This window comes from Amphiura filiformis, chromosome 16 (genome assembly GCF_039555335.1).
Source record: "Amphiura filiformis chromosome 16, Afil_fr2py, whole genome shotgun sequence".
Classification (NCBI taxonomy): domain Eukaryota; kingdom Metazoa; phylum Echinodermata; class Ophiuroidea; order Amphilepidida; family Amphiuridae; genus Amphiura; species Amphiura filiformis.
In genome coordinates this window covers 51,312,130-51,327,045 of record NC_092643.1, presented here as the reverse complement: position 1 = coordinate 51,327,045, position 14,916 = coordinate 51,312,130, and the positions used below count along the sequence as shown (strand labels likewise).

The following is a 14,916-nucleotide window of genomic DNA, read 5'->3' as shown; positions in this document are numbered from 1 at the left end:
TCTACATACGGTCTCTCCATTGATCAGCAAATAGAGCAAACTTTGAAACCTTGACTTATCACCATCAACCTCACTTACTGGGACTAAAGTTTTATTTATGAATTTCATAGATTAATAATTTATGCTTTTTGCAAAATGAGTACATGAATATAGTAGTCTGGGAAAAATCTAAAATTTGTGATTGGACCCAAAATTTGTGATTTTTCATTCCCAAATTTAGTAAATTACATCATTTTTTTGCATGTCACAAATTCTCCCAGTGCTTGTCTTATTTGTACTAGCACACATTTAGAATTGCCAATCATTGGCTGTTATTAATTCAAAAGACTTGTGATGAGCTTCCTGTCACGGTCCCTTGAATTACTCAGCTCCACTTGGAATGGACTTGGTCCCCCTGTAAGGTATAAGAGTAATACAGAAAACCATCAAGTACAGGTTTTTTTAAGAAAAAACCTAAAATAAAATGGAACAAAAAATAATTTCAGAATGTAGGTGACTTTTTGTCATTATTTTAAGACTGCAGCGCAGTGTGTCCAAACCAGCATGTGGTAAAGGCTAGCAGAACTTGCAACGCTAGCCACAAATTATATTAATTAAGAGTATTTAGCATTTTATTTGGTTATCACAGATCAAAATTCTATTGATTTGTGTTAAGACTAATTGCTCCATAAGCCTTTACTACAGCATGTGTGGCCGATTGGATAAGGCGCCCGACTCATAATCCATAGGTTGCGAGTTTGAGCCCCGCTCGTGCCAACGTGTTGTGTCCTTGGGCAAGGCACTTTATCCTCATTGCCTACTGGGGGATGGGGTTGGGTTGGATTGGATTTTGTATAGTAATTGTTTCAATGTTGCAATATTGGCGCTGATTAAGCTGCTGCCTGCAAATTGCATTGTGTCTGTTTAGGTGTGTTTATTGTTTATTCTTAGTCAGTGGGAGTGGTCTAGTTCGTAGACACATTTCTGATTGGACAATCGCATGATTTCGGTGCCGTCTATCAGGCCGTAGACGACCCCACGCCATCATGCGTCTTGATAATGCGTAACACGCATGTAGAGGTGCGCGTATGTATCGCGCTGGATGCGTAGACTAGTGCGGAATACGCGAACGCGCTAGCAGTACGCGCAACAGAATATGTGAAGTTGTAAACAAGTTTCGTTCATTTTACAATGAGGGGAGTTTTTATGACGGTAACTTAGATTTTGCTTTAAAAAATTGTTTACAGTTATTAAAATAATATTTAACTGATTAAGAATGAGAATAAGCGATAGGAATTTTTTTTTTTGCCTATCCTCTACCTATGATAGGCGACAGGCAGGTCCAATATTTTTTATCGTAGTGGATACGGCTGCGCCGGCATCCACTACTCAAAATATTGGACCTGCCTGTCGCTCATCACACGGTAGAGAGGATAGGCAAAATAAAAATTCCTATTGTTTATTCTCTAAATGTACAATTCTAGCAATTTGACCTGCGGGTCACCATTAGAGTTTGAAATAAAACCTTCCTTTTTTTTTTTTACAGGTATTCATATTTCAAATTGAGGGTTTCAACAGATTTGCCATCAGACAAAAAAGGAACTTTATAAACTTCAGGAGGATTGGATCTGACTTATATTTATTATGTTATCAACATTTTATGTTGTTTACATTAAGCTGCACTAACGAAGCTTCAAGATTCCAAAGAAATCTAGTTAACAGTCCATTACTCTGAAGGGTCCTTAGTCCAAAAAGGGTTTATGGCATTTTATGCTACGGTTAGGATTAGGTTTAAGATTAGGGTTAAGATTTCTCTATCCTTTATAGGGATAAGGTTAGTTTTGAGGTTAAGATTAGGCCTAAGGTTATGGTGAAGTTTAGGTTATGTTTAGTGTTAAGGTTCGTTTTGGGGTTAAGATTGGGGACTGCTCTATAATCCGACGCTTCTATAATCCGAAGGTTCTTTAGTCCGAAGGTTCGCTAGTCCGAACATGAGTTCATAGCATTCGCTAGTCCGAATTTTAAAAGAGGTTCTCTAGTCCGAAAAAAATTTAAAAGAGGTTCTTTATTCCGACGGTTCTTTATCTCGAAGGTTCTATAGTCCGAATTTTAAAAAAGGTTCCCTAATCCGAACATTAAAAGAGGTTCTTTAATCCGAAATTTAAAAACGGTTCTCTAGTCCGAATATGAAAATAGGCTCTATAGTCCGAATTTAAAAAAGGGTTCTATAGTCGAAATTGCAAAAGGGTTCTATAGTCCAAACGGATACCGTGTTCTTTAGTCCGAATCAGTAAAAAGGCTCTATAGTCCGAATTTTTTTATAACATTAACATTTACTGCGTCCTCTAGCTAGATAATAGCAGAGTTCATGGTAAACGGGATGACGCTACTTTTGCCCCCGTCATCAAAAACAAATCCTGCGTTAAGCGCCTGATATCCCCAACTTACTGTAAACAAAGATCCTAAAAGTACGGTATTTGCTCCAAAAATGTTGACATATTTTTACACCATCAGAAACGAAAAGAAAAACAATGAATGGAACGAAAATATAAAGAAACCTGAAGAAGTACAAAAAACACACACACAAAAAACAGAACAAAAGAAGGAAAATACACAATGAAAGAAAATAAATGAAAGAACAAATGAAACAACTGAATAAAGACTAAAAGGAAGTCCAAATGAAAGAACAATGAATACAAAGATAATGAACAAAATAATGAACATTAAGAAAGAACAAGGAGAAGAAAGAAAGAATATAATAAGATAGAACAAAAGAAATTAGAATAAAGAACAAACAAAAATGAGAAAGGGATTTTAAGAAAGAGCTAATGAAAAAAATATCGAACGAAATCAAGAATGAATAAATGAATGATGATTTGACACTGAAACAAATGATGAAAATAAAATTGGGACTATAGAACCTGTTTACCAATTCGGACTAAAGAACACGGTATCCGTTTCGGACTATAGAACCCTTTTGCAATTTCGGACTATAGAACCTTTTTTAAATTCGGACTATAGAGCCTAGTTCCATATTCGGACTATAGAACCCTTTTTAAATTCGGACTATAGAGCCTATTTTCATATTCGGACTAAAGAACCGTTTTCAAAATTCGGACTATAGAACCTTGAAATAAAGAACCATCGGAATAAAGAACCTTCGTAATAAAGAACCGTCGGATTAAAGAACCTTCGGACTAAAGAACCGTCGGAATAAAGAACCGTCGGACTATAGAGCTTCCACCTTAAGATTAGGCCTTAGGTTATGGTGAAGTTTAGGGTTGGCATTAGGGTCAGGATAAGGGTTTATAACCAAGTAATTGGGTTTTTGGACTAATGATCTTTTGGATTATCAATCTGTAATCTTCAATATTACCTGGATGTTCTACTTGTGAGTACTGAGCCTTAAGTTTCTTCATAAACTCTGCAAACATGCTGCATGTCATCGTTTGGTCCTGGGAATAACAAAGGAACAATGGTAATGATGCTATATCGATAAAACAAACAAACAAGTGACTAAGTAAAATCAGTCTAAGTCGGGCATATTTGATTTTCAGTTTTCTACATGATTGTATAAAGCTACCGTAGTGTTGAAGTGTTTCCAAAACAATAGGCAACAAAAGAAATTATTCCATTTGTTCATGTGTTTGGCTATATGTGAAAATCAATATTTCTATATTTCTGACTGATTTTAACCCCCTGGACACTACAGTTTGACCTCTCTGAAGTACAAAGTGACAATGTGTGCATATACAGCGTATAAACAGTGCGTAGTGCTGCATCTCTGCTGCAGGTATGCTTTGTACAGGGTGTCCCAAAAGTAACTTAACATTGTGAATTGGCCATAACTTGCGTTGGGTTAATAGTGTTGTTACAAAAATTGCACAGTATGTAGGTAATTCTTTTAGAAATTTTATGATACCAAACATGCCTATGTGGCCATGACCCTTTGGCATGAAATAAACGGATATCTACCGTACCGTAAAATCCACTTTTATAAAAGCAAAATAAGTCTCGTCATTTGAGACGTGATAACACGATATAACATGTTATCGTTTTAAAAGCTGTCTTGCTTAATTTTGCTATGTTTGTTTGATTGTTTGTTTGTTTTCCATGCGTAATCTTCATTTTCTGTTTTATCTGGATTTTATATGGAAACTGCTTAAGATCTTTTCTGAGGATTAAATGAACAGTTGTACGCCATTGAAAGTCGACGTATGGGCTTTTCGTCTACGCTCTTCGTATGAAATTGATGTTTGTAACCGATCTTCCTGTTCTTCCACGTCCTGCCCGAGGTAGATCATGAACAGATCCAGTTGATAGGAATTTCTGCACTAGTTGCTGGATTGTATTTCGGCTGGGTGCATAATTTACATTAAAATGTTCCTTAAACTTTGCTTGAGTGAGTTTGTCGGACTTTGTCTCTGCAAAGAACCATACGATCTGAATCCGTTGATATATTGGAAATTCATCTTCACTTCAACTGTTTTAAAGTAAAGTTTAATATTGTCAATATATCCTGATTATAATCTAAATCAGCAGTCACGCTTACACTACGCCATGTAATCCATGAATGTTCATACCTAAATGTAGCGTGTGCGGTTATGAGTGAACCAACTTTAGTGTTCAGGGAAGCACATCATTTATGTGCTTGGACAAAGAACATAATGAGCTTGCTTTTGTGGGTTTGATACACACATATGTACAGTCGCACAGTAAGGTCAAGGGGTCATCAATAATGCTGTTTTTGGTATCAGAATAATTCTAAAAGATCAACCTATGTGAATATGTTCTCCATTTTGGTATGAAGTAAGCAATATTTGAGATATGGCAAATCCACAATGTTAAGTTACTTTTGGGACACGCTGTACTTCAGAGTAGACTGACTGTACTGGTCATCTAACAGCATTTCTGATTGGTTGATAACTTGGAAATGCTCATTTCAATTGCCAATTATGACTAGGCTTTAAATTACTTATGGTCAAACTTGCATTTGCAGATGATTTTATTAATACCCTCCTTGATTGGTTCAAAATTGGACACAATATTCATTTTAGCCAATTGGCAGGTCTCAAGGAGTTAGTTGCTTGATCACATCACAAATACGTATACAAACCTCTTCGTCCTCATCCCAGCTATCCCAGTCAGAGCCGCTGTCATCCTCATCGGCAGCAGCTGTAGGTGTTAATGCTCTGATCTCCCTCTCACCTCCTGACACTGATAATCGTGGAGTGTTACTGCTCCCACTGCTAGCATTCAGGGCAACTGACTCCGATAACATCTGGCTGTGAGCTGAAATCAAAGGAATAATGAAATTGACTTTAACTTCCTCATTCCCTCTTTTTCTTCACAATCCGTTTTCACTTTGACATCTAGAAACTATCTCTCTCTGCAGATCTAGAAAATTCCAATAAAGATGTGACCTCTCTCTGTCCTCTCTCCCCTTTGTTCTCTCCCTCCCTCCTGCTTTCCCTATCTCCACCTCACTCTTCCCCTCTACATGTATGCTCTCTTCTCTTGCTCTCCAAGTCTAAAGCTTCTCTCTTTCCTATCTGCACATATTTCACTTTTTCTTAACATTATGCATGTCCGTGTATCTGTCTGCCCGCATGCCTCTCACTTTCCCGCTCTTCCTCAACTTTCTTCGTCAAATGGTTGGAACTACTATTCTTTTTTTAGCAAAACCTTTAATTCAATGTTCTTAAAGGTGGGTTGTCAGTATTTTTTCATATTGTGTTTTGTACCTCACATTGAAGCCTGTACCAAAATAATATTATTCCCAAGTTTTGAGTTAAATTGCATTAGAGTTTTGATATTAGAAGTAAAAACATGTTTCACAACAGCCCATAGAACTGTATGTGTGGTATACCACAATTGGGGATGAGGCTATCGAAGTATCATGTTTTCGTTCAAAATATCTAAACGTAACATATTTCAGACCTTAAATGTCACCGCGATTATGAGAAAAATATGAGCTTTCTTCCGATGCCAAAACCTCCATTTTGATAGGAAAAAGTGGAGGGGGTGGGTCACAAATCTTCAATGACGATGAGGCTGTCGATCGGGTCACACATCTTTAATGAGAGTTGAATTAAACTTATTGCCAATATCTCTCAACTCACTATTTTCATTCGCTCTTATCACACAATTCTGACTCAAGAAAATTTTTTATCTGAGGCGACTGGGACACAATTGAAAAAGTGGGAATTTCCCATTTACCTGGTGGTTCTCTATCATCTTCATCTTCATCTGATATCCTTAAATCATCCACAGGACTAGCAGGGATATCATTGGACCTGAATGCCAGGTGGCTGCTTCCAAACGCAGAATCCTCTTCCTCTCCAGAACCCTTCTTCATGTTGATGAAATGAGAACTTGTACTCCCATTCTAGAAATTAAAACAAAATATGACAGGGTATTTAGAAATGGTTTCAAAATTCAACCACCTGAGGGCAGAACATTTGTTTAACCACATTTTCAAACATTGGACTGTTTCATTTAAAATCCACACTACCCCTGTGGAAGATTTTGGAAATATCTTCCGCGAGGGAGTATGATCAAATAATTTCAAATGGAATTAACACATTAGCAGCTCCATTTGAAACTCACTCTCCCCCAGCAGAAGATTCAGGTTGAATCTTTCTCAGAGGGTTTATGAGATTCACATGGAGCTGCCTAAGGTGCTCATTCCATTTGAAATTCATACTCCCTCTGTGGCAGATATATAGGGGTTCATACGAACAGCAGGGGGTGAAAAACACTGCTAATTTTTTATGTGAGCATTTAACAAATCAATCTGTGTGTGACTGCAAAAGTATAAGTTTCTGATGATGGCATGTCCGTTTAAAATGACTTCAACTGAGTAACTGTCTTGACTGATTTAATAACTGACTGACGTAACTATACTTTGATCAGCTCGTAATCGGCGGGCCTTAGAACATCGCGGATTAATATCAAAATATTTTATTTTGAAAATTGGTCTTGTGACATCTCGCCAGAAGCATCACAAATTATTATTCCAAGTCTTATACTTTGTCTACTTTCTTTACACACAAAATAATACCAGACAGGTCAACTATATAGCACTCTTAACGTGGGTCTACTTTTCGGCGTAGTGGTAAAAGCCTAACATTTCCCGCCTATTACGAGCTGATCAAAGTATACTTGGAAGTTTTTCTTACCAGTTCTAGCCTATGTGATACAGCACAAAATACAAGTTGTAGATGCTCAGTGCCTTCAGTAAGGTGGCTCAAGGTGAGGAACATATCCAGCACCTGACGTATAGTAGACACTTCCAAAGTCTGCAAATTAAATGACAATTGTTTGAATTTTATATCAAAGTTGGATATGCTTTTTTGGTATGACTTTAAATCATACTACATTAACATTTGTACCAAAATATTTCTGTTTACCCCAGCTTCTTTACACCAGATCCTAACATTCCCTTAAAAATCTGCAAACCTAAATATTTCTTATTTCATTGGTGAAAAAGATGTAATGTTTGAAACACCTATCTTTATCTTCTTCTTTTAATTGCAGAGGTCAATGTTGATGATTTATAGTGCACCACACATAATGGTTTAAGCACATATTACCGAATTCAATTAAAAAGACTAGTTTGCATATGACGTCCTGTCAACCAGTCCAAAAATGCTGCAATGTACCTGATTAAAGGTCTGTGCCCATATTTGCTGGGGGAAATTTTATGGGAGAGCACAATTAGTTTGTGCCCCAAAATCCAGTTAAGTCAAGGGAGCTCATATGCACAATTAGGCACATCTTTACAGTATTTTGCAATTACACTGAAGTATGGAAGTAACATACCTTATCTTGTAGCACCAATGTGATTTCCTGGAATGTTAGTTGTATATTATCAACGATAGAACTTGCACACTTAACACTGGCTGGTCTGCACATACTGTCTTCTATTAAGCTCTGCACTATTGAAGCAACCCTGAGTAATAGAAAGATATACAAGACAAAATTTGACTATAGGAATCACACGGTTGGTGTCTATAATACTTACGGTCCAGACGAATCTGTGTTCTCGTAAAATGACAAGTTATTCGCTGTGGCTTTTCACACTGAATTCTTACCAATGCCCAGAATTTTCTGGATTTGGCAAATTTCAACAGACAAGCCATTCACATAAGTACAAGAAAATTTAACTTAAATTATTGGTATAAAGCAGGATCACTAATAATGATTAGCACAATGTTTATCAATGAAGTTGGCAAAGATGAAGAAAAAGATACAAAAAAAAACCCTGCAGCAACCATCTCCCAGACCACCACCAGTGCATGCAATACCAGTTTACAAAATGCACTTATAATTGTATTACATACCAACATGTACTGGATGCACAGAATTTCAAGGAATCTGGCATTTTCAACGAGTAAAAGTGCAGAAAAGGTCATTTTTGTCAAATGTGGTAAAATACAATTTGCAAAATTCATGGCAGTAAGACACATACTCTCCAGAGCCCTACATACAATGTCATGTTCTTACTCGGATTTGCAGACTGAATGTCCTTTACCTGGGACCCCACCGTACCACCTGTTTTCTAGTTTTGTGTTACAAAAGCACCCTTTTTGCTGCATGCTGATTTGATATTAGTTTAAAATTTGACTATTTGAATGTGTGATCAAGAATACAAAACACAAGTTTTCTTCACACGTCATACCTCACATGACAGCTGATACAGTGAACTTGGATGCATCACAAATATTTCTGAAGAAGTTTTCGGATTGCTTGTTTAAATAAGTTTTCAAAATTCGAAAATTTAAGTTTCTGCACCTTTGAATATTTTTTTGCAAACTTACCCATCAAGCATAGACCTTACAATAGCCTCATCTGTACTGTACTCCTTCACATGATGAACCAATATAGGCAGCAATGCTGCAGCACTGTCCACCTGGCAGCTTTTGATAAATACAGGAATGAGGCTATGTATCTCAGTCAGCAACTTTTTCTCTACCTGTTGTGGGTATGGATTCACACTGGCTGGCTTAAGGCAACAACTGAAATATAGAAGCAAAACAATAACAGGGAGTAATTAAGATGCAAAAAATCGACAAGATTTTGCATTTTGCGGATTTATTTCTTTAGCTGTATGCAGGTAAAACATCCATTTTGGGGCTGAGGTGGATCAGTTTTGATTGAAATTTTTTTAAATACATAATAATAATGAAGAGTGAGACGCAAAAAAAAAGTAAAAAAATAAAAACCTCTTCTATGGGCTCATCCGACCAGATTTGTATTTTGGAGAATTTTTGGCTGAAGTGGATCAAATTTGATTGAAATTTTTTTTAAATACAAGTTTTTTTTTCAAAAAACGTTGGCAGAATAAGTTTGCAGATTATTATCAGCTGACGAGTGGCCTGATGGTCGGAGAGAGCGGCTCCGCCGTATGACATTTTCCATACACTCGGTTAGTTTTGTGGGGTTCATTATCGAACCCCAATGTTTTTAGCTTGCATTAATATTATTTATTAACATAGGCCTATTTGTTTGTGATATTTCAAGCGTTTTAAAATTTCAAAATAATCCCATTCAATTACTGAATTTAGAGAATGCACGGCACTCACCACCTGATTATTATGATCAAATTTACTATTAATCTGTAGCACTGTTATACAAAATATTGCATTTGATGCTCAGTGGGGTATTCAAAATGAAATCCATACACGCCCTATGGAAGACACGGTATCTCCCGCACAGTGGGTGTCGATTTCAAATGGAGTCATCCATTCAGGTAACTCCATTTGAAATTCACACTCCCTGTGTGGAAGACTAAGGTCATATCTTCCACAGGTGGTGTATGGATTTCAACTGGAAAAGCCAACAGCACACTTACTTTAAGCACCCATTGGTAGGCGTCTGAAATGCACGCAAATTGTCTCGTCCTTTTGGAGGCTTTGAGATGGAATGGTCTGGGTAGGCATGACAGAATATGTGTTGAAAACATTCCAGGACTATACGCTCATAAGTAGCCATCTGCAATGACGAAGATACAAATATGGTTATATAGATGAAAAGAGGTCTTGTGGTTCTTGAGATATGAATCAATATAGAAAATGACAGTATCTGAATTTGTAAGTTGAATCCAAGAAGGTTGTAAGTACTCTGTTATTTACTTCTCTCCACACGGGTGTCGACTGCAGATGACAAGTTTCAATTTTTTTTTAAATTTCAGATTTGTAAATTTTCATGACCATATTTGTAATCAGCATGGAAAATGCATTAAAACCAGTACAAACAAGCCTAGTATTGGTTCAGTTGTTCGTAAGATAGCTCTTGATATTTTGAGAAAATATCTCAAAACTCTGATTTCTTATGTTGAAGACTATGACTAGCACGCAGAGCATTAATACTATGCATTTCCAATCTTCTTTCATTCAGTCAACCTGATGAAAATGACACCCAAGCTTTTCTGGTTCTTTGACTTCTTATTTACTTTTCACTTACCTCTGTCACAAGCTGGGAAAAGAAACTATTAGCCAACATGAGTATCTCCAAGGCAACCACTGACAGCTTGTCAATGATTGGACGTTGGACTAGTTGCTTAGCAACAGCACACCATCGCTGTATACCACCACGTATGGCATCTACTATGGATAGGGAGATTCTCTGGCAACTCTCAGGATCCTGAACAAAAGAAAATACAATTTTAAAGAGTATTCCAGAGATATACTTTTTTGGTCCCCATTGGGCTATTCCATTTGAAATCCACACTACACCTGTGGAAAATTTTGGAAATATCTTCCACAGAAGGAGTATGTTTTTCAAATGTAATTGGTCAGAGTTAATAATATTGAAACCCATGATACAACTCCTGTATAATGGCTTTACCTATATCTTCCATAAGGGCGTAAACCACCAAATAACTTCTCCATTGAAAAGCACGTAAAAATCAACTTTTATAAGTGGCGTTTTCTACCAGGCGTGACAATATTTTTCACTTTTCAACGTCATCCCTGTATTAATTAAGGACTGAAATTTCATTTAAGCTTCAATTTTGGGGAACTTTACAGATTCAGTTTTTATTAAAAAATGTTGAAAAGCGACGCCACTCTTTCTACGCCAAAACTAGCATTAAAACTTTTTCCATTAGCAGTAATTCGGACAGGGCCTACTTTTCTTGTGAAATCGATTTGTATAATTTCATATCTATTTTAGTCATATTAAAATAGGTTAGCATCTTTCATTTAAATCAGAACATGCCAACCTCACGAAGAACATGGTCCCTAAGGACACCACATTGTCTCCAGTAGCCATGTATACTTTTAACCGGAACTCATCACCATTGCACCTTTCGCGCAGTGATTTGGTGTAATGCGCCCATAAATGGAAAGTCACCCAATTGTCTATTCTATTTAGAACTTATACTCCCTCTGTGGACAAGGGAGGGCGCCCCAATATTATATATTCGCATCCCTTTTATTTTGGCGCCCTTCACTTTTTTTCACATACATACAATCAGTAACAAACGAGTCAAAAATGGGCCAATGTTACTCCTTTTGCCTTATTTTGAAACTAGATTTCCTCTTACCTTCCATGATGCAGGAGGTTGTTGTAAGAAATGGTCCAATTTAGTGGCATGATGAATAGAGAATCTTAGAGATAAGGCACAACCATAGCTGGCTAGTGTGGCTTCAGGGGTGAAGTACTTGTCCCATAATGTGGTAAGAACGACCATGTCGTACCAACGTATACACTCAGTGATGAGGGGCAATGCCGGCAAAACAAAACGATTATTATAGATTCTTAGTCAGTGGGAGTGGTCTATTACGAGACACATAATCTGATTGGACAATTGCATGATTTTGGGTGTCGTCTATCAGGCTGCAGACGACCCCACGTCATCATGAGTGTTGATAACGCTTAACACGCTCTTAGAGGTGCCCTATGTATCGCCTTGTACGCGTAGACGCAGTGCGGAATACTTGCACATGTTAGCAGTACGAGCAACAAAAAAGTTATAAACAAGTTTTGTTCATTTTAGAAAAAGGGGAGTTTTTATGATGATAATTTAATTTTTGCTTTAAAAAATAGTTTACAGTTATTAAAATAAGAATGAGAATAAACGATAGGAATTTTTATTTTGACTATCCTCTATCTACCTAGACGACAGGCAGGTCCAATATTTTTATCGTAGTGTGCGCCGGCATCCACTACTAGGTGAGCCTGGACCTGCCTGTTGTCTATCACACGGTAGAGGATAGTCAAAATAAAAATTCCTATTGTTTGTTCTCTAAATGAACGATCGGAATACTATCCTCTACCGTGTGATAGACAACAGGCAGGTCCAGTTATGTAGTGGGTACAGGTGCAAATTATGGGTTACTTGCCCCCCTTCCATTGTGACCTCCAACTCTGCCATTAGACCTAAGACCTGGCAACACATTACACTTACCTGATGCCCCATACGTCTCAATTCCCACCTGGTATCACCAAGGCATCCGATGGTTTGCAGCAGCATTTGACATAGTATGTTAGACATGGAGTCAAGATCAAGGTATTGGAGCCAATTTGGCAACTGAGTACATCCTGAGGACCTGATAGAAAAAGAATATCAAAATAATAATTGATGTTGTACTGTCAATGGATCTAGAAATGTGTAACTTGAATTCACCCTTAGAAATACATTAAATGTGGTCTAAAGAATGTGGTCACACCTGACTGGGTCCTCATCAATTTTCATGGGCTCAAATTCATAGTGTATAATTTTGAAATTACATTGGTTCACATTCTACCACTTTATATGGTTTCAGACTCAGTGATTGTTGTTGAAATCTGCAATGAGGTCATCTCATTGACTTTGGTAATAAAATTTCACGAGCTCTGCGGGCCTGCAGGGTAATTAGCGTATGTGAGGGCCTGCAGCAATTTTCACAGACTTTTGGCTCAAGGGTCTATTTTATTTCTAGCACTGGTAACTTGTGCTGATTTCATACTTGGCCAATGATATTTACATCATACGTAATCGCTAGGAGTTGAATTCAAGTAAACACGGGGCGTTGCGCTCTGACGTGTGACTTCCTCAGGATGATTTCACTCTCAACAAGTGATACACATTTATTAACCTATAAACCAATTGATTTTACTTACTGTTTTTCCAGTGCTTTGATTGCATTTAGTAATGCAATCACGTCTTGAGGTGGTGAGTTCATATCATGTAAAGGACTACGACTGATAACAGACTTAACGCACATGCTTTGCTTGCTTTCACACACGCTGAACTGTACAGAGAAAAACATAAAATACAAAGAAATATATCACACAATCTGAAAACTTATTTTGTCATAACCAAGAATCTATATCACTATAAAAATTTAAAAACCAAGAATCTTGCTCACTATTGAAAAATTATTAGGATTACAGTTTAGGGTTTCCATTGGGGTGCTGGGGTTTGCGCAGCTAAACGCAACACATAGGCAACAAGAGCAGTGTCTACAAAATGTGACGCACGCTTATTATTTATACACATAGACGAGCATGTCAAGTCCTTTGGCACATGGATATACAAAAGCCTCGCAATCTCTACCTATTTTGAGCTGATCAAAGTATAGTACCCCCAAACAAGCTGATTATATGTGACTTGCAGATTTTGGGAAGGAGACACATGAATCCCCTCCATGGATATACTACGGTTATAAGTATATAAAAAGCAAACTTACCAATTTATTCAGGTCTTTATCCATATACCTGGTTTGTTCCAGTAGTGATGATGCTATACAATTCTGTTTCTTGCTCAGGTTGCCATGACTACTATTAGCATAATAGCTGTAATGCTTGGGGATAGGTCGGTTGTACATGTGCCCTTCTGCAAGAGTCCTGGACCTATAGGATCAACCAGAGATTAGTAACATTAACAACACCTGTATTATATCTTTAAATATCTAACATTCAAAATACACAGTAGAATGTAAAAATTCTAAAAGAAGCAAGCAATGATTTGCCTGACAAGAATATCCTTTGGTTCTAAAGGTCGAGTGTACAGACCATTACAGAAGTACTTTTACGAAATCCACTGATCATGCGAACGCATCAAAAAATATTAAACCAATCAATTTCTGGTGATAAGAATGCATATTCGACCACACGCTGGACACTATTCAATATGCTGTGTTAAGTAAGAGCAACGCTGTACTGTGCGAACATGTATACCAAGCCATACACTCATCGAACACGCTATCGCTATTAAAAAACTCATACAAAGATTCTTGTCATTTGATTGGTCAATTACTATTGAATATTTTTGCTATTTTTAGGAAAAGACTATTGCACTCTATGCGAGTGCAATAGTCCATTTTCCATTGCACCCATGCGTAGCTACCATGGTAACGCTGACATACGCAAGGCATACCACCTCGACTCACCAATTATAGGTTTGGGTGTTGCTTCTAAGATAAATATATTTTATTTTATTTTGATTTCCTGGTGATTTATAATATTAAGTGGAAGAAAAGGAATTTATATACGAGTTATATAAAACAAATAATGAATATTTTTATTCATTCAATGGAAATAATATTTTCATTCGGTGAAATATGTACTGTTCCATTCAACTAACAGTCCATATTTCACCTCATGAAAATATTCTTACCATTACCATTGTAATTTGTATACCGTTGTGTACAGCAGCAATTTTGTACACAATCGTGAGAACATTCATACCAAGCCAATATACGCTCATCAAATGCACCATCGCCAGTGGATAATTGGTTGTGAGGTTTTTGTTTATTGAACTCAAAATGAATTTCAGGGGTGGGGCAAAAGCAACCAATTTTGTGCAAAATTGCTGCAAAAAGTGAAAATTTTTGCAATTTTGAGTTTTACTGGGAAACAGGTGGGGCAAGAGTCCTGACCGGGGCATTTGCCCCCACGCCCCCCCCCCCCCGGCACCGCCACTGCTGCTACTAAACACATCTATTA

General features: G+C 37.2%; 2 protein-coding genes across 2 annotated transcripts in view; both read right to left on the bottom strand.

The window, feature by feature from the left end:
• Positions 1-238: 238 nt before the first annotated feature.
• LOC140136164 (uncharacterized) lies at positions 239-11,711 on the bottom strand. The gene is made up of 10 exons (XM_072157876.1): positions 11,531-11,711; positions 10,447-10,626; positions 9,836-9,975; positions 8,802-8,999; positions 7,804-7,933; positions 7,161-7,280; positions 6,199-6,367; positions 5,096-5,271; positions 3,356-3,434; positions 239-394 (listed from the first exon to the last, which is right to left on the bottom strand). The coding sequence occupies exons 1-10, from the start codon at positions 11,675-11,677 to the stop codon at positions 315-317; spliced, it is 1,419 nt and encodes a 472-aa protein (XP_072013977.1). The 5' UTR covers positions 11,678-11,711; the 3' UTR covers positions 239-314.
• A 444-nt stretch (positions 11,712-12,155) lies between these two features.
• LOC140172722 (uncharacterized) overlaps positions 12,156-14,916 on the bottom strand; it is a 105,580-nt gene continuing 102,819 nt past the window's right edge. The window contains exons 14-17 of the mRNA XM_072195855.1: positions 13,659-13,821; positions 13,090-13,220; positions 12,395-12,536; positions 12,156-12,182 (exon numbers count right to left, since the gene is read on the bottom strand). Of these exons, the coding sequence (XP_072051956.1) occupies positions 12,156-12,182; positions 12,395-12,536; positions 13,090-13,220; positions 13,659-13,821 (463 nt within the window). The remainder of the gene's footprint in view (positions 12,183-12,394; positions 12,537-13,089; positions 13,221-13,658; positions 13,822-14,916) is intronic.